We start from the raw sequence: 27,629 nt of genomic DNA on the forward strand, positions 1-27,629 counted from the left end.
TCCCTCGACACCGTCGCCATTTTTGTTCGATTGGAAACCACATAGCATGGTGTGTTTTCGAAGGAATATTAACTTCTAGATCAGTCGTTCATCATGAGTTCAGGTTTGTCATGGAAAACTGGACGAGACGGTCGCAGAAACTTTGGAGGTATGCTAGATACAATTTGTTTGACGATAATCATTAGTTTTAAGTGTGACATATTGTTATGCGAGTGACCAGTCATGATCAACTGGCCGATGTCAGTCGGCAGATGTGTTGGCGTTGTGCTCATTTATTAAGCAATAGAAATTTGGACACAGTGTGCTGTGAAATCACATAATACGATGTCCACTTTTTAATACAGCAGGAAGTTATGGCCGTGCGACTAATACTATGTGCTTATAGCCATTTGGCAATAATTGGGAAGTGGGGACATAAGAACATAACATAACAGACTGTTTGGCAACATTACAAATTATAACATAGATCTATGGCATTTTATCCACTGAATACTGGTACAATCTAAAAGCATGGTAATACAGTTAAAATAAAAAAAATTCTGGGCCTTACGACTAAGATAGATTTTCTTTTGAAATAAAAATTAAATGAATCAGTTACAAAAGTTTGCTTACATTTTTCAATTTACTGAACATCCTTACATTAAATGTTTCAGATCATGATGACAGGTGGGTAGACAAAGACAACAACAATGATAATGGTGGTGGAAGAGGAAGGGGAGGAGGCAAATTCAGTAGTAACAGAGGCAGGAGTCGAAGTCGGGGATTTGGAGGTTTTTACACACGAGGCAGTCGTGGTGGTAGCAGCTATAACAAGTACAGCTCAAACAACCGGTCCTACAACAACAGAGGCAACAGTAAGTGGAGTATAGCAGCTTTACACAACACATATTCAGCGACTATCTATGTCTAAAATTCCATTCAAAATATAATATGTGATACCATCATCAATTTTGGAGACACATATGGATTTTTTCTTGTTTTGATGGAAAGAAAATTTACAAATATTACTTTAAAGTTGAATGGTCTATAACGTTTGCTCTTTATGTCATAGTGAAAACTGTTTAAGTGTTATACATATTTTTCTCCGTCTGTCTGAGTTTTAAACTTTCTAATTTTACCACTTTTTATAAAGTTGCAGCACTGGAACTATTTTTAATTATAAAAGTGAAAAATCTTTTTAACGTATACACATGAAAAATAGGCTTGAAAGATGCCGAATCATTCTGAACTCTTCCATACATCGTCGCGACAGTCACGAAGTAAAACAAGAGTTGTGAAACCAAGAGAAAATGTCAACAATTTTTTATAAACAAAACAGGTGGTCGACCTCAGCAGACTGGATATACAAATGAAATAATACTCACACATTACAATATTTTACGGCAATGTGTAAATTGGATGTTGCAAATAAATACTCAATCTGTGGACACATACCAGCATGATTTGGTGATATTAGCCAGAAGGGAAACCTAAACAAACACATGTGCGCTTACGCTAGTTATAATTACCTGGCTCACCATGTGCCTGTCGTGTTGAACGTCAGTCACGTGATACGATTCGGAATCCGACAAAACCTGAAGTCACTGAATATGGCGGTGATTGAAGGCGCTTCATTCAAAACCAGGAATATATGATCCCTAGATTTCGGCTCTCTTATAGGCCGACATATGCTTTTAGGGAGCTAAATCATCAAGTTACATGTCAAAATTTAAATATCAAATGTTTTAAGTTACGTATCGTTACAGTAAAATTAGCAGCAATGTAACTTTAATAAATTAAGAAACATAAGATGTTAGAGCTTTTGTAACTTTTGTAATAACTTTTCTCCTGCATTTTATGCTTGATTAGTTAAATAGCTTATAGTTTATTTATATATTATCTGAAACCAGAAATATTGAACAATTTTAATTTTCAGATCGTGGAGGTTCAAGGGGGAACTACCGAGGGGGAGGTGGAAGTGGGGCAGGCCCCCGAGACCGTCTAGACAGTGAAGGAGACTGTGATATGGACAACGATGGAACAGGATCTTCAACTAGATAGTAAGTATCTACACCTATATATATATATATATATATATACATATATATATATATATATATATATATAGCTAGTTCCCCTCCAGGTTGTAAGAAACCCTGCTGGGATGGCTAAAATCTGAAGTTTGACAGCCCCATACTAAAATCTGGGGGACAGTCCCTGACACATGTAAACATCTATCATTATCAACATATATATTGATATATATTGTTTCTTGGGCTCATATAATTTCTTAAGTAGTCATCAGTAATTGTTTTGTATCAGGTACACAGTTGCCCAAGCGTAAATTGAAGTGTAGAAATCTTTAGTAAAATTTGCATTTTTTCCCAGCTCTCCATATGGTCGACCTGACCGACGTGGCTCCAGAAATTCTAGGGGAGATTATTCCATTAAAGGTAATTAAACCAGGATTTTTTCAGCTATGTGTTGTAGAAAGAGAGTCAGTATATAATTAAAGGTGATAAAAACAGATTTTATAATGCTATTTTTATTTTGATATTTGTTTATTGTGGTGCACTTTATGATTTCCAACAAAAAATACAAGTTGTATTTGACGTAATTTCAATAAAATGTGCTTGAAACAAAGTCCACAACGACCCTTGTTGAGAACGATTGCATCGCTTATCGCCTTTGATATCACCAGGTGGCGGTAGATTTGTGACAGTCATCTGAGACAAACAGCTGTAACAAGAGCCGGGAAATTCAATGGGGCAGTGTTGCGGTATTGCCGATTATAGATATATAAAACAGTCGCACTACGTGTAATTGCTATATTGATAAGTGGAAATGTATCCGTACATATACAATCTATCACATATCCCGATATAATAAAAACAATCGTTTACTCATTCTAATCGTTATATTCTGGACTATAAAATTGTTATGTTCTTTAGGTCAAAAGTCATTTGACATTGTTTACGTGTGTATCAACTCAGGTTCGAGGAGGTTTCGGTTGACTTTTGTCTGTAAATTAAAACTCTATACACTTTAAAGTTCATATCAACAAGAAGAAATATAAGTTTACAAGAAAATGGACCAAAACAGTAATGACTCTACATATGCTATATGTAATAGACCCCGCCATCCTTCATACCTTTTCTAAAACCCTATCATACTGCGACAAACGTGCCACTATCTCGCCTTAGGTATGTACTACGCACCTCTATTTCCTATTTGGAACTTAATCCTTCAGAAACGGCACAGAAAGGATTAGGCTTATTTATTTTTCACAGTCTCCTACAACACGCACCTCGCACAACATACACGCAACACATCACATGCATGGGAGGCCGTCCTTACATGACCATAGCTGTTAATAGGACGTTAATTAATCAAACAAACAAACAAACAAACAAAAAGAAATTTTTCAAAGTTCTGTAATGAGTTTTACAAATTTATTCGACAAAATTTCGGGGCTTTCCCTGTACGAAAATAGAATGATATGTACAGTAGTAATAATGCACGCATGACCGATAAAAAAGAAGGGACAAAACACAGATACTAAATACAATGACCAAATATGTATGACATGTACTCATGAACAAGATACGCATGTAATAGTTCAACTAACACAGGGCCATGAAAAAACATATATTTCTTATAAAACGCAAATCATTTACAAGACCGCTTCATTATATTATCTAACCGTGAGCAGTTTTGGAAATAACAAACCTGTCCACATTAAGTAAATTTTAAAGTATACGAATAGTCCACAGGGCTTTGAGAATTAGTTAGTTTATATCAATATGGACACACTAGATAGCCTATTGAACATTATGAGAAGATTTAGGGGTCTAGATAACAAAAATCGGTCAAATTCGTATTCTTCATATACGCAAGTGTACTATGTAGAATATAACAGGAAATTAATGAGTACGCAAATTGGCGAGCATTGTGGTGTTTTGGGGGTTCAGAAGACCCGCGGGAAAAACATTACATTTTAGAATAGCTGAGATATGAGTTTCATGATGTATTTTGATGATTTTGTGAACGCTGAAGGCACAGTATTTTGGTTTTTGGGGGTCTGAAGGTCTAGCCAGAGAAAGAAAAAATATTACTACCGGTACTTACAATTGCTGTGATGAGTTTTACGATGTATTTTGATGATTAACATGGTTATTATTTGATTTTAAATTACCTGCATTTAAATAATGATAATTGTGAATGTCGTCATATCATTATGCAACCCTGCTCGATCTGAACATACTTGTCTTGCTAAGACATATCCAAATTTTTTGAAATACTTGTAGTAGAATCCCTAAAAGGAAGTATAAAAACTGTGCAGGAGGACCCTTTTTTCTTTTAAATGCGCATTTTTAGAACATTTCAGTCGACGAAAATGAGTGGTAAAAAGACACAATAGATAAATTATTGTTTTTTCTTTAAATCTGTGTGTATATTTCATGTCTCCTTATGTTTGTAACGGATGATTTCTTTCATCAAAACATAGGTCTAAAGAGGTGGGCTGCAATAATTGTCCTTATTCACTACGATCTTATTTTGCGCATAAAATTACCAGTATGTACAGTCAAACCTGCCTATGTGTCACCCTGTATATTAAGTCACCCTGTCTAATGTGTCACATCCAAAGTCCACCCGCAAGATTTCCTATATATTTCACCTTTTTAATGCGTCAACCTGTCTAACGTGTCTGCGTCAGCCATTTTTTGCACATATTTCGTACTGTATACTGTGTCACTAAATTGCTGATCCTAGTCTTGCCTACATACCAGGCAGTGGGGCACTGGCTTGATTATTAAACAAACAAAAGGGGTGTGAACACTCCTTGATCGGCACCCCACTGATCCTAATTAAGTAGCAGCCCAGAGCTGTATTTTCTAATTTGGCTTGGCAGTGTCAATTTCACGTGCGTAGACCTATAAATATGTGTATTACAGCCGATTAGGAAACAATATTCTGACCTTTAAATAAATTTTGTAATAACAGCTAGTGAACATACATCAAAGACAAATTCTGCTTATAACTGTAAATGATTTACTCACGTTTTTAATGTTTAATAGGCCTAACACACAGCTGTAAGTCACAAGCTTTGCAATCGTAATGGCCGACATTTTGGGTAATTGTAATACTAGATCTGGAATGGTTTAGAATTTCCGGATCTCATTAATAATCATGTTGAAAATAATGGAAGGGAATTAATTTTCCAAAATTTTGGTGTAAATTTAAAATGAAAAATCTAAATGAAAAATACTAGTTATAAATAATAAAATTTTAAGATTTTTAATAGTAATTTATAATAATTTATAATTATTTCAAAATTTACTTTTGTTTTCTCTCTCTCTAAAATACATTTTGACTACTACTGTAACAGGTTAAGAATATTTTAGTAATTAGTAAGTGCTTCTGTTGAGATGAAAATTAAGTACATTCATAATTGTGAAATTTAAAACCAATTGAATTAAGCCCTAATCAATGCAGTATTTTTAGCCCACCATCATCAGATGGTGGGCTATTCAAATCGCCTTTCGTCCGTCGTCCTTCCGTCCTTCCGTCTCCGTCCGTCCTTCCGTCCGTCCATCCGTTAACAATTCTTGTTACCGCTATTTCTCAGAAAGTACTGAAGGGATCTTTCTCAAATTTCATATGTAGGTTCCCCTAGGACCCTAGTTGTGCATATTGCATTTTGCGACCGATCGGTCAACAAGATGGCCGACAGGCGGCCATCTTGGATTTTGATATTTAAAGGTTGTTACCGCTATTTCTTAAAAAGTGCTGAAGGGATCTTTCTCAAATTTCATATATAGGTTCCCCTAGGACCCTAGTTGTGCATATTGCATTTTGGGACCAATCGGTCAACAAGATGGCCGACAGGCGGCCATCTTGGATTTTGATAGTTAAAGTTTGTTACCGCTATTTCTCAAAAAGTGCTGAAGGGATCTTTCTCAAATTTCATATACAGGTTCCCCTAGGACCCTAGTTGTGCATATTGCATTTTGGGACCGATCAGTCAACAAGATGGCCGACAGGCGGCCATCTTGGATTTTGATAGTTAAAGTTTGTTACCGCTATTTCTCAAAAAGAACTGAAGGGATCTTTCTCAAATTTCATATGTAGGTTCCCCTAGGACCCTAGTTGTGCATATTGCATTTTGGGACCGATCAGTCAACAAGATGGCCGACAGGCGGCCATCTTGGATTTTGATAGTTTAAGTTTGTTACCGCTATTTCTCAAAAAGTACTGAAGAGATCTTTCTCAAATTTCATATATAGGTTCCCTAGGGCCCTAGTTGTGTATGTTGCATTTTGGGACCGATCGGTGAACAAAATGGCCGACAGGCGGCCATCTTGGATTTTGATAGTTTAAGTTTGTTACCGCTATTTCTCAAAAAGTACTGAAGGGATCTTTCTCAAATTTCATATGTAGGTTCCCCTAGAACCCTAGTTGTGCATATTGCATTTTGGGACCGATCGGTGAACAAGATGACCGACCGACGGCCATCTTGGATTTTGATAGTTAAAGTTTGTTATCGCTATTTCTCAGAAAGTACTGAAGGGATCTTTCTCAAATTCCAAGCATAGTTTCCCCTTGTACCCTAGTTGTGCATAGTACCTTTAAGGACTGCTCCATAATGCTTTTTGGGACTGATCGGTAAAAAAGATGGCCAACCGGCCGCCATCTTAGATTTCATTGTTGAAGTTTGTTACCACTTTTTCTTAGAAAGTACTTTAGAGATCTGTCTCAAATTTTATATGTAGTGTGTTTGAAAAAGTTTGAAAAGCAGGGAAAAGATCCTCTTTCCATTGTCAGACATAAATCATTCTTTGGTGGGCGCCAAGATCCCTCAATGCAGTATTTTTTTAATATTTCATAGTATATGTATACATAATATGGTGTCGCGATCCTTTCAGTAACCTGTATATTAAGACAGCTGTCTAATAAGACACATTTTTGTCTATCCCTTAGGGTGTCTCATTACACAGGTTTGACTGTATATCAAAACTCCTCAGTTAATTTTATGTGTAAACTATAAATTACATACATGCACAGTCGTATTACTCCAGGGTGGACTGAATAGGAAAGTACTACTTATTCATTCGTGAAAAATGAGGTTATTTTTAACCCCTCACATGATACTGCACATGATATATGTACTCGACATTAATGATATCATCATTTGCATGCAGTGACGTCATTTTATAGGTTATGACGTCAATAATGTGTCATTATGTAGGGGATAAGTCACGCTATCCAATAAGTCTAAATATGACATATTTTTCTCCATGTGTAATTCCATAAGTACTAAGACTGTTGGCTTAAAACCCACATGCGTGTTGACAGTTCCACAATTGGCACACCGGCTTCCGGTAGTTGATTGTCTCAGATGACGTCACAACTCATCGGAACACAAAGGAGATAAGTCATAGAAAAAAATTTGTCGTCAAAAAGATATGAAGATTGATTTCATTAATTTTACTATTTAGAGTAAAAATATAAGCAAACTGATATATGTTTTAATAGGACATGCAAATGTTTTTAGCGTATTATCTCATTTTCCATGTCCCGACTGTTTTTATCACCTTTTAGCATGTAAGGTTAAGGTATTCTGTTATTGAATTAGATTTTCTGGAAATCTTAATAAAATATCCAATTTATGTTATTATTTACTGACCAGTATGTTTTCTTATATCAAATTGTTATTTCATTAGTAAACGCTGTCTTATTTTTAAGCAGACTCGAGACGAGGAGGCGGTAGTGGATATTCAAATAGTGGGGGAAGATATTATAACGATGGGCCTCAGTGGTACAAAGTTACGGTATGTAATAGTTTCAAATAATGAACACAAACATGGGTGCATATATTCAAACAGTGAGCCTCAGTTGTACAAAAATGGTGTTTAGCAACTTTTTGTCTAAAAATTGATTAGTTGATATTTAGCAATGTTATTCAACTAGTTGATATATTTGATAATGGTAATGTACCAGATGTTTAACAGAAAGAAAAAAAAACAGGAAATTTTAAGTTTTACATTTAAAACATTTTGAATGTCTCGTGTGACTAGGCCATGCATGTTCTTAAAATAGAAATGCTGAATTTTATGCTTGCAAGAATCTGAAATTGTCTAATGAATTATTTTTTTTTCTCTCACAGATACCAAAAGGAAAGAAATCGGACAAAGCTGTGCTTCTTCGGTTGATAAATGAAAATATACCAACACCATTTATACCACAATATGTAAGTGTTAAAGCAAATATTTCTTTCATTTGTGATGAACTTCAAAAAATTTGAAAGTGTAGCATTTCATTATTAGAATGAACTTGATGAAGTTATGATGATGGTTAAGAATGAACTTGATGAAGTTATGATGATGTGTTAAGAATGAACTTGATGAAATTATGATGATGTACTAATGGACATGTTGTGTGATTTCCAGTTCCACTTTGAACAAGACAGTGCTGTGTTTCACATACAAGATAAAGAAGCAGCGGATGCTATCCGCTCCCAGAGTCAGAGACATACACTGCCCAATGGATTCAAGGTATTCAATCAGATTCAGTTGTAACCAATCCATGTACAGTACAATGCTAATGCAGATCTATTACTCTTTAAGTATGATTCCTTTGGTATTTCATATGCTTAAATTTTAATTTGTTGTAGTATATTGACAAAACATGCAGTATATTGCATCAATAAAAAACTTAATTACTACAGTCAAACATTAAATCAACACAATTAGTACAAAATTTACGACAGTTCTTTGCCCAAGCAATAATTAAATAAACATAAGATTAGAATAGAATTGATATACCTGAACCATCCCAGGGTTTTTGCCAGGCCTCCATAGGGTCCGATAAACGGACCCATTCCCAATTGAAAGATAGCACTGTATTTTCCCAAATCAGTCACTATTTTCCCAATCATGGCATTAAGTTAAAACCGCAAATGATGTCTCAATATACCTCCGGTATCGGCTATTTATATATAATGTCCTGTACGAGTCCATTCCACACGAGAAACATCAGTTTTTAATAGTTTACGTTCAGGGAAGCGTCCCGATTTCAGTGGCGAAGTTCCACAATTTTGTGGACTTTGCAATCAAATGCACCCGAAAAATGGCAGCCATGACAGGTGAGTCGGCTGGCCGAGAGCACAGGAAAACTAATTTGTGTTTAATTGTGTATGTATATGTCTCATTATCACAAAAAATAATATAAAAAAATTTAGTTTGCTTTTGGTGCATGCACAATCAGTATGACTTAGTGCCACAGATATTTTTTGGGATGCATTTAATTATTTTCATATTTTTATCTTGAAGTAAAAGTATAAGCTCAAACTTTTTAATGGTGGTAAAGGTGTACAGAAAGCAACTTTTGTAACTGAACAAAAAATACTAATTCGTCAGATCTTTTCTTTTTGATAGAGAAAAAATACTGTTTGTCAGCGGTGGAGTATCTTTAACATGCAATATAAATTACATACAGCATCAAAAATAATTAAAATGATAAATTTATCTTTTTTTTTTTTTTTTTTTATTACTGAACGACTCAATAGTTAATGAATATTTTGAGTCAGACTTAAATTAAAATCATGATGATAATTTCCCAATTTTTCAAATACAACGATAATATTTTCCCAATTTTTGCTCAGGGTCCTTTTCCCAAAATACAGGCCTCAAAGTAGCACTTAGGAATGACTGGCCAAGTGGCGAGTGACCTCTAAATTTTACTCGCCAAATGTTGTCAAGAGAAATTTATAAGTTTCACATATTGATTTGATGTGTTAAGAGCTTTATTGAGACACCTTACACTATTGAGCAAGCAGATACACATGTACAAGTATTAAAAACATGAAAAACATAATTTTGTGTTGGTTTAAACTCTTTTTATTCAACAACTGCAATGTCCCACTAAACAGCCTTTGTACTTCAGATTCCTTTTTGTTTTAAACCATTTTTCAATCTGTTTACATTTCTATATACGGTAATATAAGTAATTTATATATAAATGTATAGTAGTTATCAATATATCTCGAATTTATTCAGTTACTAACTCATATCGCACCGATTAGGGTTTCTTATATTTGATTTTAAATTGAATAAATTGGGCCTAATACCTCAGGCAGTCATGTAAACGCTTCCAATAGTCCGTTTTTCGTTGCATATGTCTACCAGCGGCTTGGAATTTAGTTCTGGCTTGGCGATTCTATACATGTATGCATTGACGAACTTTATGTGCATATCTTGCAATGTTTTTGCATCACAATGTTTGCGTTGTTTGAAAGTTGTGTCCGACTGTACTTTCGTTTGAACTTGAAGCGATAACATTTTCATGAATGTCTTAATGTCTGTCTGTGTCGCACAAGGGTCTGTCTCTTTCGTAACAATCAGTAGTTTGACTCAAAGTCTGTTTTGCCGGCCATTGATCAATTAATAATCTGTTCACACATCTTTCAAAACATCGTACCTTTGTCATGTCTTAATCACAACATTTGTTCAGCCATGTCAAAGCGTTTGCTTCCTGTCGATGTATTGGCTTCAGTCCCTTTTTTTCACATGAATCCCGAGTCAAATCTTCCATTTTTCTCTGTTTATTTTGACTTTTTAAAGCCAAAACAAGTCGGGGGATTTGCCCCGGCCTATTTGCCGCCATATTGCTACTGATACACGAGGTAGGGTCATCAAGACGTTTTACAACAGGCAGTGATTATGCTTTTAAGCGCTTTTCTGACACAGATTAGATATGTGTTACTACTAAAAGAACGGAACACAAAATAAATCCGGAAATATTAAGGAATTTTTTACTCGCCGTTTGGCGATATATCGTTAATTTTAACTCGCCTTTGGCAAAATTTACTCGCATATGCGAGTAAATTTCTCTCAACTTTGAGGCCTGAAATAGCTGGCAAAAACCCTGCATCCTGTGATGACTTTTAGCTCATTGTAATGAAGTTATTTTGGTCTTACTGTAGGTTTAGGCCAGAGATCAAATGTCCATTTGACGATCCTGACCGATCTGTTTTTGTTTACAGATGATTATCCTTGTAAAACCTTCCTCGCCGCCAGCTAATTACATGGACAAAGAGACAGTAGAAAAACTAAAGGTAAAACATTACAAAAAATGTATATGTATTTCACAGAGAAAAGTTCAACAAGAAAAAGTTAACGCTATTAAATGTTGAAAACATTCGAAAGGACCTACTGTAATACTTGAAAAAATATTGTGGCAGTCCATTTAAATTTCGACTTTCATATAGAAAATATCTGTATAAATTAAAATTATTACTTGATTTAAAGGTGCTGTAAGTCAGAACTCAAATGTATTATTAGATATATGTATGTTTTAACATTTTTGTCACTACCAGGCGGCCATGAGTAGAAGATATGACTCCAGTGCCAAGATGTTAGATCTCAGTAACCTATATCAGGACTCAGGTAATGTATCATACATGTCACATTTGAATTGATTTTCACATCTCTAGTTGAATTTGTTCAGGTTTCCCAGAAAATGTTATGATCAGCTATTTTCCTATGTCAATCATTGCTACTTTCTGTGGAATGATATAGATGGATATTAAGGCCTGGTAGGGCTGGTGTGATATCAGTATGGTGTGGTATATTCACTAGTTCAGTGTTCTATAGCAAATAAAGCCATTATTATCACACAATGTCTTCATGCTATGGTTTACTATGTTTTTTATTTCATGAGTCAAAAGCTGCAGAAGATTGATTAATACAGAAGGATCATTCTGAAACCAATGCAACTTTTGTTGGAGTGGGGGGAGCGGTGGTATTCAATTACTTTTGTTGGAGTGGGGGGAGCGGTGGTATTCAATTACTTTCTGAAAAAAATACTGGTATTTGCATTGAAATTCAATATTAATAAGGCTGCCAATACAGCATTTTGTAAATTGTCATTATAATTGTAGTTTCACTTCTTTTACAGAAATGTCCCAAGAAAATTTACGCTTACCACTCGGCCGACCAAACGTCATGACACAAGTTGTCACGATAATCGAAGAAAATATCCCTGAGGTAAGACTTGTGTCATTGAAATTACACCATATGTAACCAGTATACATTACATTATATAACATGTGTACTGCTGTAAAACTTGTATTCAAATAGGTCAGGTCTGTTGTGTACAACTTATGAAAATATAAATTTATGTACAGAGGATTCCGCTTATTTGAATAAGTCACTTTCCAGAAGAAAATATGCAAATAACCGGAGTATTCGAATAGGCGGAGATGGCATTTTGCACCTCCGATTGACCCCACACATATGTACATTATATGTGAACAGGCAAATAGATATCGTTTCGTTTACTTGATAAATACGTAAATCATTTACTCTTAAAACGAACAACAAATAATTATTTTTGAATTTGTAAATTGATTTTAATTGTTTAATAACAGAAAATATTCCAATATTAGATTCTTGTTTACGTTAGATCGACATGTGAATCTTTGAGAAACAGCTAAACTATCGATATCGAATGCAATAACTAAACAGGATTGAATTTGTGTCTGCAATTCGAACCTAAATAATAAACAAGTTTACGTACATTTGCCTGGCAAAATGAACTTACGATCGTGATTAAACTTCAAAGTGCCGATCAACTAGGCCTAGCAGTGTTGTTTTGACACATGTGTATGATTTCGAAAATGGCGGCAGGTGATGAAGCCATGCGTTCACTGTGTTTTGAGAATTCTTCCTGTATTGTTGATCGATACGGCGAATAGCTTGATAACATGTCAGAAATTAATTCATATTCAAGTAGCAATGAAACAACGTAGCAGGTATCTTTTGTATCCAACATATGAAACTTTCGGTAGTCAATAAGACTCTGGTTGAGCGAGACTACTCATGAATGGCGATTTTTGTAAGGAAGCATGGTATCTCCAACCGATCGCAAACTAAGGTACGTTATGTTAATAAATAAACATATTTGAAAGTACAAATGCTTTAATTAGATGTTTGAGTAAGTGATTATACTAAAGTAATGATCTACCGCTGCTGATGTAAATCGTAACAGCATCAAATACCTTTGCAGATTCATGCATAAAATAACAAGCCATACGAAAACGTAATCTGTCACCATGATGATTTCTAGGCTAAAATCGAAGTATATTGAAACATATATCGACGAATTTCGCTAAAAATATATTTCAAAATTGAAAAATATTTGATTTATTTTTAGAATTTCACAAATATTTTATTCAAATAACCGGAGGTCACGTAAAAGTCTATTCAAATACACGGAGTTGAAAAACAAAGAAAAAGAAGGAAAAAATCGGGACCGCAGAATTTTATGCAAATAACCGAAATATTCAAATAACCGTTATTCGATGATGTGGAGTCCTCTGTATATGCTTCATAATCCATGTGTGTGGTAGCACTTTGATTTGTGGATACATCAGTTACAAAAAGCTTAAATGTAAATACTACTCATCAGTACTACAATGATTCATATATCGGGCTATCTATTCTAATTCTGAGGATAGTTCTTATATTACAGGGTTTGTGCTAGGTGTTCCAGAAGTGGGGTTAACTTTAGATGAAATATAATTTAAAATTGGAAAGAACTTTCAGAAAATAAGGTGGGGATCCTTTTCATGTTCTAAGCTTAAAAAGGATACAGGGACAGCATAAAAGCAAACCCTGTATGTTTGTTGACTATCACACAAGAAAAGTCTAAATTAACCAATGTCATTACTAACATACTAACAACCTGGACGTGTTTGTTGTTCACAGTTGGAGGGACTTGATATCAGCAATAACAGATTGATCTCATTGGAGCACCTATCTAAGTTGACAAAGATATGTCCAAATATTGTCCGTATCAACCTTGGCAAGAATAGTGTAAGTAAATTTTGCTTATTTCCCTATTTAGTCATAATAATTATAGTTTTGCTATGAGGGAAATTGTTGAAGCCATATTTTCCTGTTCAGTCTTAAATATGTAGATTGCACAGTCCAATCTTCTCCTCATGCTTCGGACTTTAGCAAATTATGCAACTGAAATAAAGACAAATAGTTAAAGAGAGGAAACCTAAAGAGAGAATTGTGGTCTCTGTGACTCATTTTACATTTACAATCTTTAAAGCTGACAATGCAAGTTAAAAAGTATACATTTGAGATTAAAAAATAAATAATCAAGTTTTTTAATATTTTTTTCCAATTCGTTTCTGAGACAACCCCTTGCGTTTCTAAGGACAGGCAGTCGCCATTTTGTTTTAACTCTGCTTGGATACACCACTGGGTACCAACCCCTATATAAAGCGCGTGAACTACACACGCGTGCAACCAGTCAAACGCTCGCTGTTCAGGGTGTAAAAACTAACACCTGACCGGCTCTAGATCTACTTTACTATATACCCAAGACGTATTTACGTGTAACTTGAGACCGTGCCATGAGAATAAAATGGTTAGTACGTTCAATGTTTTCTCAAAAAAAGTTTCTAAGAACTATATAATATCTCTACAGTAGAATAAAAAAGAATTGAATGAATCCATACATTCTTTCCACGTGCGAGATCCATTTTGATTATAATGTAAACAAACTCGGAAATTCTAAGCAGATAATATTGTCAAGCTAAAACTAAACACTGCACTCACCTGACAAGGTTTCATTGAAGTAATATTGTCGGCTAGATCCCAAAATATGTCAAATACGACCTAAAAACACTTCAATAAACATTAGATACACGCACATGCACACGTGTGTACCTTCGGTAGTTTATTTATGGAGCGTTACTTGTTCGGGACAAGTGGCTACGTGCACATGGCCAGTCGAGTACATCGGGTACAATAGTATACGTGGAGATATGTGGACGGATCATTATTGGGATTTCTATTCATTTGTGTGGAAAGTTCAATTTGTGAAACATCTAAATGACAGCTTAGAGGAGTTGACATGTTTGCTTTCTAAAACAAGCTCTGCATATATTACAGGTAAGGGGATTGTTTATGTATTAATAGGTGATACACTGTGGACAAGTGCTATGTGTGTCGAGTCACGCGCTTTATATAGGGGTCGGTAGGAGTGTTGTATCAAAGCAGAGTACAAAACAAAATGGTGTCTGTCCGTCCTTAGAAATGCAAGGGAATGTCTCAGAAACGAATTTTGAAAAAAAATATCATTATTTTTCTTTTTAATCTCAAATGTATATTTTTTAACTTGCATTGTCAGCTTTAATAAAGGATAACCAACTATTATCTTAGATGTTTATGTAAATAAATACAGAGTTACCTCCCTTTGAATTTACAGGTGCGACATCTGGATGAACTTGACAAAGTGAAGGACTGGAAACTGATGGAGCTGATGTTGGACGGAAATGAACTTTGTGATAAGTTTGAAGACCAAGCCGCCTACATTAGGTAATAGCTGACCCAGATGCTCTTGACCGGGGCCAGTGTGACCTTGGCTTGACCTCTGGACAATGTTGGTAAGGTAGAGAGGTCAGAAATGTCTGTCCTGGATAGCCACAGGCGGTCATCTAGAAATGACCTCTACTGTAATGGTGGATGTAAATGGAATTTTTATGGTCGAATATGGGGAACTTCTGTTTGTTTTTAAATGAATTTATCACAATTTCATAGGTACAGTAAATCTTGAACAGGAAGATGTCCTTCATTAGGTGGTAGGGATATGTTTAGTTGATATTAAGATAATAGAATATCTGTCTGTTTATATGTATAAAAAATTTAACAATCTTTATTTTGCATGTCCATTGTTTGCCATTAGAATGAATTAATAGATAGTCATGTCTTGTAGGGGAAAATAAAATTTCTTCTTATCAATAAAAATGAAAGTAAGATATTCACATCTCAAGAGTGTTTCTCAAAGTGTCCGCAAAAACATATGAAGACTTTATGGAATTAAATGTCTGTACATGGCTTCAGTAGGAAATTATACTTTATGGGTCATTGAAAATTTATCTACAAATTCTGTTTAAAAGCTTTATAGTAACATGATTTCTATTAGGCAATATGAACTTAATTAAAATATTACAAGCTAATAATTTATCAAATATGGCTTTGATAAATTGTGTGCATAAACATGTTTGAAATAAAATTAAGTATTAGTTACCTTGGTAACTTATAATACAAAAACCTATTTATTAAAATAGTTTACTTCAAATTATAAATTCCATATACAAATTTATTTTAATTTAATGATGATAGTAATTGTTACTTTCACAATTTTCAAAATGTTTAAAATAATAATGCTAATAGTTTCTTCAAACCAAACTGATGGATCCCACGTTAAATGATACTTTTTTGTCAAATATGAACTCTAAAACAGCATCTAGTGATAACAGATAACATATTCTTGCAAGAACATAAAAAGTTATGATTTTGGTAATAGTACCAGTAATTGACATTACACTATTGTGCAGATGTTACAGTCAGAAGTAAGATGAATGCTGAAAAGCAAAATGTTAGATACATACTTGAAAAATTACAGTGAATAATTTCCAGATATTTATTCTAAAATTATATACATGGTATTCACATCTGTTATATACAGATGATGACCTTTATTTTCCATTGTGTAAATCATCAAAACAAAGGAAAGCATACAATGAGATTTTAGCATCACTTTTGCTGAATTGTACATCTTTACATTGAAAAATTCCTTTTATTTATGATATGTTAAGTTATATTGAACATTATATCGATAATTTCATACGACATAGGTAGATCTAAACACATTTTTTTCACTATGAGTTTCAGATACCTTATCATTTTGTTTCAAAAATATCAGTCATTCCTTTGTATTCCTATTGTTTCCCTAGCCTTTGTTGTTGACTGTCTTTCTTGAAATGTTTTCTTTCTATTTCTGATATGAAACAGAATCAGGATGTTAATCTTTGCATACATATTCATGATGTTGGGCTATTAAAATTGCCTTTCGTCTTTGGTCGTTGTCCATCTGTTAAATATACTTGTTTTAACTATATCTCAGAAAGTACTGAAGGGATCTGTCTCCAATTCCATTTACAGGTTCCCCTAAAGCCTTAGTTGTGCATATTGCATTATTGGACTGATTGGTGAACACGATGGCCGACAGGCCGCCATCTTGGATTTTGATTCTTGGAAGTTTTTTACAGCTATTTCCCATAAAATGCTTAAAGGATCTGTCTCAAATTTCATATGTAGATTACCCAAGGACCTTAGTTGTGCTTATTGCATTTTGAGACCAATCACAGGCTGCCATCTTAGATTTTGATAATTGAAGTTTGTTATTGCTATATCTCAGAAAGTACTGAAGGAATCTTTTTCAAATTTCATTTGTAGTTGTAGGAAGTCAAAGTTTGAAATGCAGAGAAAAAAATCCCTCTTTCTATTGTTAGATGTAGATCATTCTTTGGTGGGCGCCAAAATCCCTCTGGGATCCTTTGTCTTTAAAAGAGTTTGTTATTCAATCTCACTGAATCATCTTAATTTTGAAATTACCATCAGTTTTGTTAAATCAAGAGGAAATGTTTTCATGCAAAATGTATTTATGCATATTTTGACGAATATTTAATTAAATATTAATTCAGAAGAAGAATATTCTCAATATTCTAATAAATTTCAAAATGTCTTTTGAGAAAAAAATAAGTGTAAGAATTTGTTGAAATGTTTTGTGAAAAAATGCTGTAACACTGGTGTTTTGAGTGATTGATAAGCTGGAGAATAGTGAAAAATATTTACACAAAAAAATCCTATCAAATTATCAAAAGAAAATGTGAAGTTAATCAATCCAGTTATTTTAAACAACACAAAATTCACATAACTAAAAACTTTATTGGAAGATTTGTGGTATCTATGAACTTCTAAAAAGGGGGGGGGGCACCAAACAAACAAGCAAGCAAACCAAAAAAAAATGATAATGATAAAAAGCACAAAAAGTTGCCACATTACCAGTATATCAAAATTCTCCAGCTTTGAGATACTCAATAAGGAATTGTTTTCCTTTGATGAGAAGCTCTCGTGTGAATGGAGGTGCTCTGTGACACAGGTCTGTCACCGATGACGGGTAAGATCTCCCCAAGGGAGGCAACCTAGGACAGGGACAGCTGGCACAAGGGCTCAACAGCAGTAGTCATGGCCATATGTATTGATTTATACCCAACATCAACTTTATTGGGAGTTCTAACCTGGAACATTCCTTATCAACATTGATCTAAACAACAACGCTCCCTTGGATCTTGTATCATATTCTTTGTCTTAGGTTGTCATGGAGACAGTTTATTATCGACCATAGATAGTTACGATAGTTACCCAGGATTCTCAGACTTATACTCAAGGTAGATAGTTAGTAGGATGATAGGGACCACAGTATGTACCAAAGAATTTTCAGTTTAGATACAGTATATACCGTAGTTACGTTATTCGTTAATAGTTAGGATTATGTAAGGATATTTAAAATCTATTACATCTAGAATGTCAATGGAAACTGCCTGAACATACTGCTGTTGATATTTAAACCTCCAGAGAGTACACTGCTCCAAAACAGTGATGAACACCACAAACTAAATTGTATTGATACACAGTGTACCTTTTATCAGCAAAAATAAAAAAGAGAAATATGATTCCACTTATAAATATAAACATTTCCTCTTGGTTTATCAAATTAATTGCAATCTATTTTCCGTATAAAAAATACATATCTTTCTCTTGTTGGTCCAAGTTTGAAGTTAAGATTTTTGCACAATTTTGTTTATGTGCCATAAAGTGTCCAGGTCATCTAAGGGTTGGGGAAGCTAGAGTTCCTAAAGAAAAACCACTGACCTACCTATGGTTGGTGCCTCTCTACTGCCAAGCAGAGGTAGAAAGTTAGTGGTAGGATAATGAGACACCTTAACCACTAGGCCACCAACACACCCAATAATTGTATGGCTGTAGTGACTGCTATCCTATATTTGTTGAGTAGAATGCTATAGATCTATTTTTATATAAACTTTAGTTTTCTGGCTTCCATTTTCTTGTTTTAACATTCGTTATTATGATAACCTTGTAAGGGAACTGATCTTGATTATAATTGTTTTGTGCAAAATTTTTTTTCATTAAATTATCTTTTAATTATAATTAGTTCTGTAAGAGAACTGAAATTAATGCTTAAAGTTAGCTTTATAATTAATTAAACAGATAAAGTTTATCTCTATTCCTGTTTCTGTAAGCTATAAATAGAAACAGGAATGTAGATAAAGGTGCTATTGTAATAAAATTACTTGTAATGCAAATCATACTAGTAAAGAAAAATGCATATTCATGACATAACGATAAAGTAGGTATCAGTACAGAATTGTTTTATGCAAATCCATAGCAATGAGAACTGTTGCTATTATTTCATTACAATAGAATGTAATTCCTTTGTTTTATGATACCACAAAACAGTACTAAACTACATGTATAAAAAACTGATTTTACCTTTGAAAGTGTCACTTTTGAATTATGCCTGATTGTAAATTGTACCATGCATGTCAATGTTGTGATAATGTAAAATTAACCCTTTCAAAGTATGACAGCCATTTTCAGCATTCAATATTTCCTCCACTGTGAACATTAAAATAGTATCCCTAATAAACATATGTAATTGATTGTGGAAATTTTGAGTTTTAATATGGAACTTAGTTTTCCTGATAATTTACAAAAACAAACAACTGATAAAGCTATACAAAGAAAAGAAAGATCTTCAATAAGTTCTGATAAAAAGTTCATATTTATCAAAGAGCACAGCTCAAGCGAAAAAGCATTATTACAATAATTAGAAACATGAATAACAACAATTGAAATGTGAATAGTGAAAGTTAGTACCTGGTGGATGACTATTGAAGTTTAATTTGTAATGGCCTATTGGCTTATCTTGACTGTTGCATTGTACAGACATGAATTCTATGGAAGGTTTCTCATGTACAAGTGTTCATTGCATTGGTTAAAAAGATATAGTAAGATTACATATATAATTACTCCTTCTAGAAAAAATAGAATTATAAAATGTAACATGGGGTTTACACTAGGCATCAACTACTATGGTATTGATAATCATGACAATTTTACTCCTAACAAAAATTTATTATGTCAAGTTAAAAGAACTCAATAAATCTTTAACAGATCACTTTTATTATGTTTTTGGGCATAAAGAATTATCATATTAAAAGATTGGTATTCTATTACACAATAGAAGTATTATCATATTAAAAGATTGGTATACTGTTACGTTTGAATTTACATTGGTACTGCAATTTTGTACCATAATTTCTCTATAAACTTTTCAATATACATGTAGAAACAATATAAATTAAAACAGAAGTAAAAAAAAAAATGCAAATTGAACTTTATTCTTAATTGATTTTGAAAATCTGAAATATAAACATGAGACAACTGTAACTAAACAATAGAACAAAAAAATTTTTTTCATTACACTGTTAGTCTTTATGTTGTAGCGCTGTACGGAAGAAATTCCCCAAGGTTATGAAGTTGGTAAGATTTCTAACAAGTAGTATGTCAAAAATGCTACCTTTAGTAAATTTCTTTTACTTAGTCTGGGATCAGAATCTTTCTTTTTTAAATTCAAATACTGTAATGCTAGACTCAACTTCAATTACATATTCTAAAGATAGGAACTTTTATGTAGCGGTTGAAATAAACTGTTAATAAGCTGCATGTTATTACATAATATGGAAAATTAAAAATCAAAAAGTAGTTAATGTGATATTACTTCTAACTAAGAGTAATATATCTTTCTCCAAAGGCATATCTTTTAGTATTTCATAGGTGATTAACATATAAAAGTCATAATAATATAGATTAAATGTAGATAGTCAGTCTTTTCTAGAAAGTATTGATAATTTTGTCATTTTAAAAGGATGGACATGACCTGCCACCCCCAATAACCTTTGACCTTGAGACAAATACAGAATTACCAGAAACCAAAGTAAGTGTGATGTTTAATCAGATGTTGTATACATATACTTCCAGGCTGAAGTTATTTATAGCTTTTAGATTTCTATTTTGACTGAACCTTGGTCAAAATGTTGAATTACTATTTTATCCATTCACAAACCCATGAACAAATTAAGAACATGTATAGAGATGATGAAAAACATAGAATATATTGGTCTCCATATAATAAGTATAGTTACACCTGCCTTATCAACCACCTCTGTATAAAGACGACCTGCCTAATGAGACCACTTTCTCAGGATCCCAATTGGTATATTTCAATACAACGACCTGTGTATGGTTGGTCTTTATAGACAAGTTTGTATATTGACATAAATTTCACATTTTTATGTAAGTTTTAAAAGCCATAATTTGACACCATGTGAAGGTGACAGACTTTGTTGCCGTATCTTATACAGCTATGACTATATCATTGTCTCATGATGTTCAATCTTCATTATCCAGGGTAGCTTTTTCTTCAATCCTGAAATCCAGGAAGTTTTGGTAAAGTTCCTGAAAGAGTTTTTCACCATATATGACTCTGACAATCGCCAGCCACTAACAGCAGCTTACCAGGAGGATGTAAGTCTTGAAGAGCTGTGATGTTTGATCCCCTGGCTCAGAAATAACCCTTTAGATGAGTTAGTGTAAGCAAGTAAAGATAACTGCATTACCCTATCTAGTCCAGGAGAGATTTGCTACAGACTTGGAATCCAATACCTTAGAGAGACATCATCTAGAGTATTTGTATCATTATTATTGAAGCTTTACTGAAAGGGTAAAAAAATCCATGGCTAAGTATTTAAAAAATGGTTAATGTACCCTATCTTTTCAAGAATCTTGTATATAACTGTGATTTTTTTTTCAGGCAATCTTTTCTTTGTCAGCTTCCAAGAACAATTCTTCAGACCACTGGTAAGTGAAATAGGGTTACGTCAAAATCATTGTAAGATGCACCGAGATTATCAATACCTGATATTAAGAAGTTTATTTTGCAGCTTAGTTTTGCCATTCATACCCAAATTTTCACAAAGATCTCTTTCATAAATCAAGGAAAATATTTTAAGATCACTTTTCAAAACACCTTTCATTTTCAGTTTATTAATTGTTCAAATGACTCTGTTGATGGTCAGAATGTCATAATGATTTTCTCTTACCATGTACTATAAATAAATATACATTATGTGCTATATTGCTTGATTCAGACAGCTTCATTGACTTGTACAATATTGATCTTTGATATACATTTTTTAGCTCTCTTGATTTATCTGTATGTTATATTACAGGCAGCCAGAACTCCAGATATACATTCCTGAGAGTAGGAATTTGATGCGGAAATCACGAGATCCAAGTAAGAACATGGTTATTTCTAAAAACAATGAGAAAAGTATGCTTACCTCTGCTGTCAGCGAACGTTGCTCTGTTTTATCAGATCGAGCATTCAAGATGGCCACTATAGCCTCTGATTGAAAGGAATATAGGATGGAGTATGGTCCATTTATGTCTTACAACATTAGATGCTACACATTGACAACAAAATATACAATTTATTTCCGGGATTTACAGACTTGTATCATCTCCTTTATACTTATACATGTACTTTTCTTCAGGTCAGAAGCAACGAGTCTTGATGCGAGGCAAACTGAACGTTGTGTCAAAACTCTGTCTGCTACCGAAAACTACACATGACTACAACTCTTTTGTAGTGGACGTCGACCATGTTTCTGTAAGTTTTTTATATAATATACAAAAAAAAAAATGGTATTTAAACCTCTTGGTTTTACCAAAATTTATTATTTTGTTGACATATGATTTTAAGGTTAGGAATGTTTTGTATTAAATTTAGCTTGAACAGTTGCGTTTCACCTATGATAAAAAAATGTTTTATAGTGTATTAACAATGCATTTGATTTTTTTTCAGTCAACTCTCCTCAGTTTCACAGTAAATGGTGTGTTTAAAGAAGGTAAGCTGATAAAGTCTGTGTTAATTTTGTTTACATAATATCTAATGTAGACCCTTGACTTATTCAAACGTTATAAAATCAAAGGCGTGCATATCCAGATCACTTTATACAGGAAACTTGTTCATTTGCCACAAACATTTGTAAAACCTTAGCTAGATGGACAATTAATTTCTTAACAGTAAAAATAGAGAAAACTATATTCTTGGGCATTGCTTAACAATGTTCTATACATTTTATGTAAATTTCCTTTACTTTATATAGCTGATGAACGTTCAGACCGACAACCTGTGAGGGCCTTCAGTCGACGATTCATAGCCCTCCCCAGGGGCCAGGGGTAAGTGTGATATTATCAATAACCAACAGTTCATTCAAAGTAGGACCTTGAGCAAGATCACATAGGTTAAATGTGCAGAAAAAATGTTATGAATATATTTTAAATGAATTAACCAGGAAAATTCTGTCCATCACATATCAATAATGTAATCAGCTCTCTAATTTCATTGGAAGTAAGTGAATGATGCATATCTATAGGGTTATTTGTATTATCAATCTTCTCTGTTCTCAGAAATATCTGGGAATATAGGAAATGTTGTTCTAATGTAACCTTGTTTTTGTTTGACAGTATGGTGATCGCCAACGATATGCTGACAGTTACAAATGCTTCGCCCAGTCAAGCACAGGTAAGTGATGAAAAATGCCTTCCTGTTAAGTACTTTACAATATTTCTACATAGTAATCACTCTCATTACATTGCGTTTTCTATTACTATTCCCACATTATAAAGAAGATATTCTACTAGGATTTTGATTTATGTTAGGCTTTATGGATAGGAAAAGTTAGCATGTGCATGTTTTTGCTCATTTAGCTAGAAACGTAACTTTTTGTTCTAAATGGTTCTCATGATTGTTAGTTGGTGAGATAGTTACCAGCTACTTGAAGAAGACATGACCTTAACCCTTCTAATTGCTGAGTACTAAACAAACAGAATAAAAGAAGCTGACAGACTAAATAGACACCATTTGGTATGTCCATGCAAAGCATCATCTTAGCTAACACTATATCAATGTCTTTATGCTGACCTCAAATCCTCCAATTATTCAAAGCATGGTCACACTGATTTTAAATGATCAAAGTTTTGATATGTTGTTAATCTTCTTCACTTATTTCATTATCAGAATGTATACCAGTTAGAATAATATAAGATATTGAATTTTTCAGGCTGCCTTTAAGAACCCTGCGCCAACCCCCTCGTCGAGTCCAGTACCTGATACCACCCCTGTGGCTCCATTCCACCAGGCAGCGGGGCCCAGTCTCACCCCAGAACAACAACAGATGGTCCAGAGCTTCTCTGCTCAGTCACAGATGAATTTGGAGTTTTCAGCCAAGTAAGTTGAACAATTATTGACTGTCATGATTCTGGCTGCATCAATGCTTCTGTTTATTATAAAAAAATGTTTTTCATCCTTAACTACGTCGATACTTTCCTATTGGAAAATTTAACTAAAGGGTTTTTGTTGGTTTAAAACAGATGAAACTTTGTGTGAAATCTGTATTTGTAAACATTTTCCAATATATAAATCTTAAATCTCAGCTCAACACAACTTTATTAAAATCACTTAATATAAATCAGAAACTTATATAATAAAATGATGATATACAAAGTGTAAAATTATTAAATACTCTTATATAATGAATGATGAACAGTAAAACATGTTTATAACAAACAACACTTACAACTGATTCATGGTTATAAGGTAGTCATTTTCATTCCCTGTCAAGGTTTCTATAAGATGTCTGTATAACGAACTATGCTTATAACAAAATTATTTTGTTGGTCCCCAGCGGTTCGTAATAAACCATGTTTTACTGTATTCAACATTTTGAATCATTTTTTGTGTAGAAAGTAAAGACATTTTGGCTTCAAGAAACAAAACTCTGTCAGTTTTTGATATTATTTGTATTGTTTTCATTTGGTATGTTTTGTAATAGAGTCTCCGAAAAGTAAGGTGGTCAATGTTTCCACCTGTCAACCGTTTTCAGGTATATATAATGGGTTTCTATATTTTAGGTGCCTAGAGGAGCATCAGTGGAATTATGATGTAGCAGGTCAAGCTTTCCTCACACTACAGGTATGTTATCTACGTATATTAATGTGGATTCTTCAAAGCAAATTGACTCAATCACCCCAGAAATTTCATAATTGACTGACTTAACTTGTCTTCAGTTTAGACTTAGCCAATAATTAATGACTTAACTTTTTGTAACGTCATCTTTGATTGTCTATGTCTATACTTAAGACAGCTTTGGACTTAAGATTGTTTCGTGATCCTTAGACCTAGTCTAATTTTTGATCTAGAAGAGTCTAAATGTGTCTTCTGGGGTGAATGAGATGATGACAAAACTAGTGGTTGATATAAAAAAAATCCACTACCTGCTTGTATCAAGATAAAGAGAAATTGGCAAACACGGTCAACCTCTGTATTATCAATAACAAATTTTATAGATTCATACATTGCAGTTTCTGTTAGACCTGGATGTAATTGAGTATTTAATATAGATACCCTGGATTTTATGGTGGGATTTTTTCGGACTGGGGGAGGGTTGTGTGAATCTTAAAATACTTATGTGATTTTATTTTTTTTAATTTAGATTTCTCATTGTAATCTGATTTTCTATTCATTTATCAGAAAGAAAACAAGATCCCCCCTGCGGCATTTGTGAAATGAACCAGGATGCAAGAGATAGACTGTGATAGACACCAGGCTCGGTGTGAAAGAAACAAACATAACAGAAAGTATAATGACTCAGTTTACTGATAGATAACAACTTTCTAGTGTTTCTCTGCAAGTGGAGTCACAGACTGTCAAAGTTTACCGATAGAAAATTGACATTCTACAGAGTTTCTCTAAAAGTGGAGTCACATTCTGTCATTATTTACTGATGGATAAACAACTTTCTACAGATCTAGAGTTTCTCTGAAAGTGGAATCACCGACTGTCGATTCAGCTCCCAGGACAAATAATAAGGTTGGTTCAGATGCAATTATAACTTGATTGGGATTCTTGTTTAAGCGAGAAAAAGGAGTGCATAACAGACCAGGCCAGTTAGCTTCACCTCAGGAAGTCCATTCGCTACAAAGAACATGGGTAATGACCGCAGGGAATCCCCAACAGAAATATTGTGATCTGGGCCTTACAGGAACCTGTTACAAAATTCTGATTCAAGCAAGACACACGTACTTCTGACACACTTGTGACTGATATTAATGTATGTTAACATCCAGTTTCTGATATGCAACAGATATGCATTAAAAGTGAAAGCATGTTGAACATGATCAAAATTCTTAAGGACAAGTCTTCGTGTTGATCAGTTAAGTAATGTTTTCACAAGTCTGATAATCTGACTAGGCTTTTAACCTCTGTGTATATTTTTTCATACAAAAAGTTTTTATATAGTGTGAATAGGGTTTATATTTGTATACAAATTTTTTAAACGTGTGAATGGTTTTAGGCAAGATTGAAAGTTTCTCCAACATTATGCCAAAATAAGACAACTATCTGCAGATTGAGCCTTCTTCGTCAATTTATAGTCTTGATATTCACATTGAGAAGCAACCAGCTTTCCATCCTCTATAGAACTGCAAATGTGTATTGGGTATAATCTGATGGTTGAGGTTTAAAATGACAGTTAGCTCGAAATTTAGAAAATAGATTTGTTCAAGATAATGATTTTAAATTCATGTTTTTATACATCTTATAAAATTGATATTTTTGAATTGTATATAAATAACATTGTATATACTTCATTACATGTCTATGGCAAATCACCATTTTAATCATGATATTCAAATAGTGCTTTATTGGACCAGGAAGGTATTCAGAAGAAATGTTGGGCATTGATGAAATAATGTTATGTCCGGAAACCACTATTTATTTTGCTGTACATGTATATATGTTTAGTAGATTTTGCAATGAGGAAACAATTTTGTATGGTTTGAAATTTTGAGTTTAAATTCTTTTTATGATCTTTATCACTTGAAAATACAAAAAGAAGAAAAACTTCCATAAAGTGCTAGTCATTGACATGATAGTGTTTGTATCTATTTTACATAATTTTAGAATGCTTAAGAAAGGTAAAATTTCAGACATTTCATGAACATGAAACAAACTTAATAAAAGATAATGAAATAGATATGTATACATATTATGTATTGTGGATTCTGGCACACAAGTATGATAGAATGTGTGGTCTTTTTTAATTGAAACATGTTGGGTTGATGACTACAAGTATGGATGAATGTATATATATGATATAGAATGATTGTTGGTGGAGTGTGTGGGCTGGAAGTGTAAGTGTTGTATGAAGAGGAGAATTCAACATTTTAAGATTCCAGATGTGTCTTAATTGTGTTAATGTTTATTGATTGGTGGATTCTATAAGTCATATCATTAGGCAAAATGTCTAGTCTTAGTGTTTTGTAATAAATGATTTCACAGAAAAATCAATTTATTTTCAACTTCTTACTACTCACGAGGCCTCGGATCATGAGGTATTTGAACAGCAGAGCATGCTGGGACACTAAGTTGATCAAGTAGATGGATGGCAAACATCTTCCAAAACGAGTGTACACTTTTTTGAAAGTTTGTTATTACAGATTGCTGAATACTTCACAGTTCACCTCCTTTGGTCATATTTAGCTGTAATAATAATTTTTTATAGACCAAGAATCATTTTC

General features: G+C 33.5%; 1 protein-coding gene across 2 annotated transcripts; it reads left to right on the top strand.

Annotated features, from left to right (window-relative positions):
• LOC138318468 (nuclear RNA export factor 1-like) lies at positions 1-27,399 on the top strand. Of its 2 annotated transcripts, none has more exons than XM_069260837.1 (24): positions 1-148; positions 654-854; positions 1,916-2,039; positions 2,368-2,432; positions 7,726-7,811; positions 8,147-8,230; positions 8,430-8,534; positions 11,024-11,095; positions 11,357-11,426; positions 11,938-12,026; positions 13,749-13,856; positions 15,265-15,374; positions 20,432-20,468; positions 20,854-20,922; positions 21,396-21,512; positions 21,799-21,845; positions 22,217-22,281; positions 22,541-22,656; positions 22,852-22,894; positions 23,156-23,228; positions 23,517-23,574; positions 24,113-24,279; positions 24,963-25,023; positions 25,582-27,399. In XM_069260837.1, the coding sequence occupies exons 1-24, from the start codon at positions 94-96 to the stop codon at positions 25,618-25,620; spliced, it is 2,061 nt and encodes a 686-aa protein (XP_069116938.1). In that variant the 5' UTR covers positions 1-93; the 3' UTR covers positions 25,621-27,399. The 2 variants fall into 2 exon arrangements, with proteins under 2 accessions (XP_069116938.1, XP_069116939.1); XM_069260838.1 differs by having other exon boundaries at positions 7,729-7,811.
• The last annotated feature ends 230 nt before the right edge of the window (positions 27,400-27,629 follow it).

Source organism: Argopecten irradians, chromosome 3, assembly GCF_041381155.1.
Source record: "Argopecten irradians isolate NY chromosome 3, Ai_NY, whole genome shotgun sequence".
Lineage (NCBI taxonomy): Eukaryota > Metazoa > Mollusca > Bivalvia > Pectinida > Pectinidae > Argopecten > Argopecten irradians.

What these genes read in the sequence shown, in the direction of transcription:
- LOC138318468 (XM_069260837.1), top strand. Translation starts at nt 94, where the DNA reads ATGAGTTCAGGTTTGTCATGGAAAACTGGACGAGACGGTCGCAGAAAC. An exon ending in TGGACGTCGACCATGTTTCT is followed by an intron (nt 22,657 to 22,851) that starts GTAAGTTTTTTA and finishes ATTTTTTTTCAG; the next exon opens with TCAACTCTCCTCAGTTTCAC. An exon ending in AATTTGGAGTTTTCAGCCAA is followed by an intron (nt 24,280 to 24,962) that starts GTAAGTTGAACA and finishes TCTATATTTTAG; the next exon opens with GTGCCTAGAGGAGCATCAGT.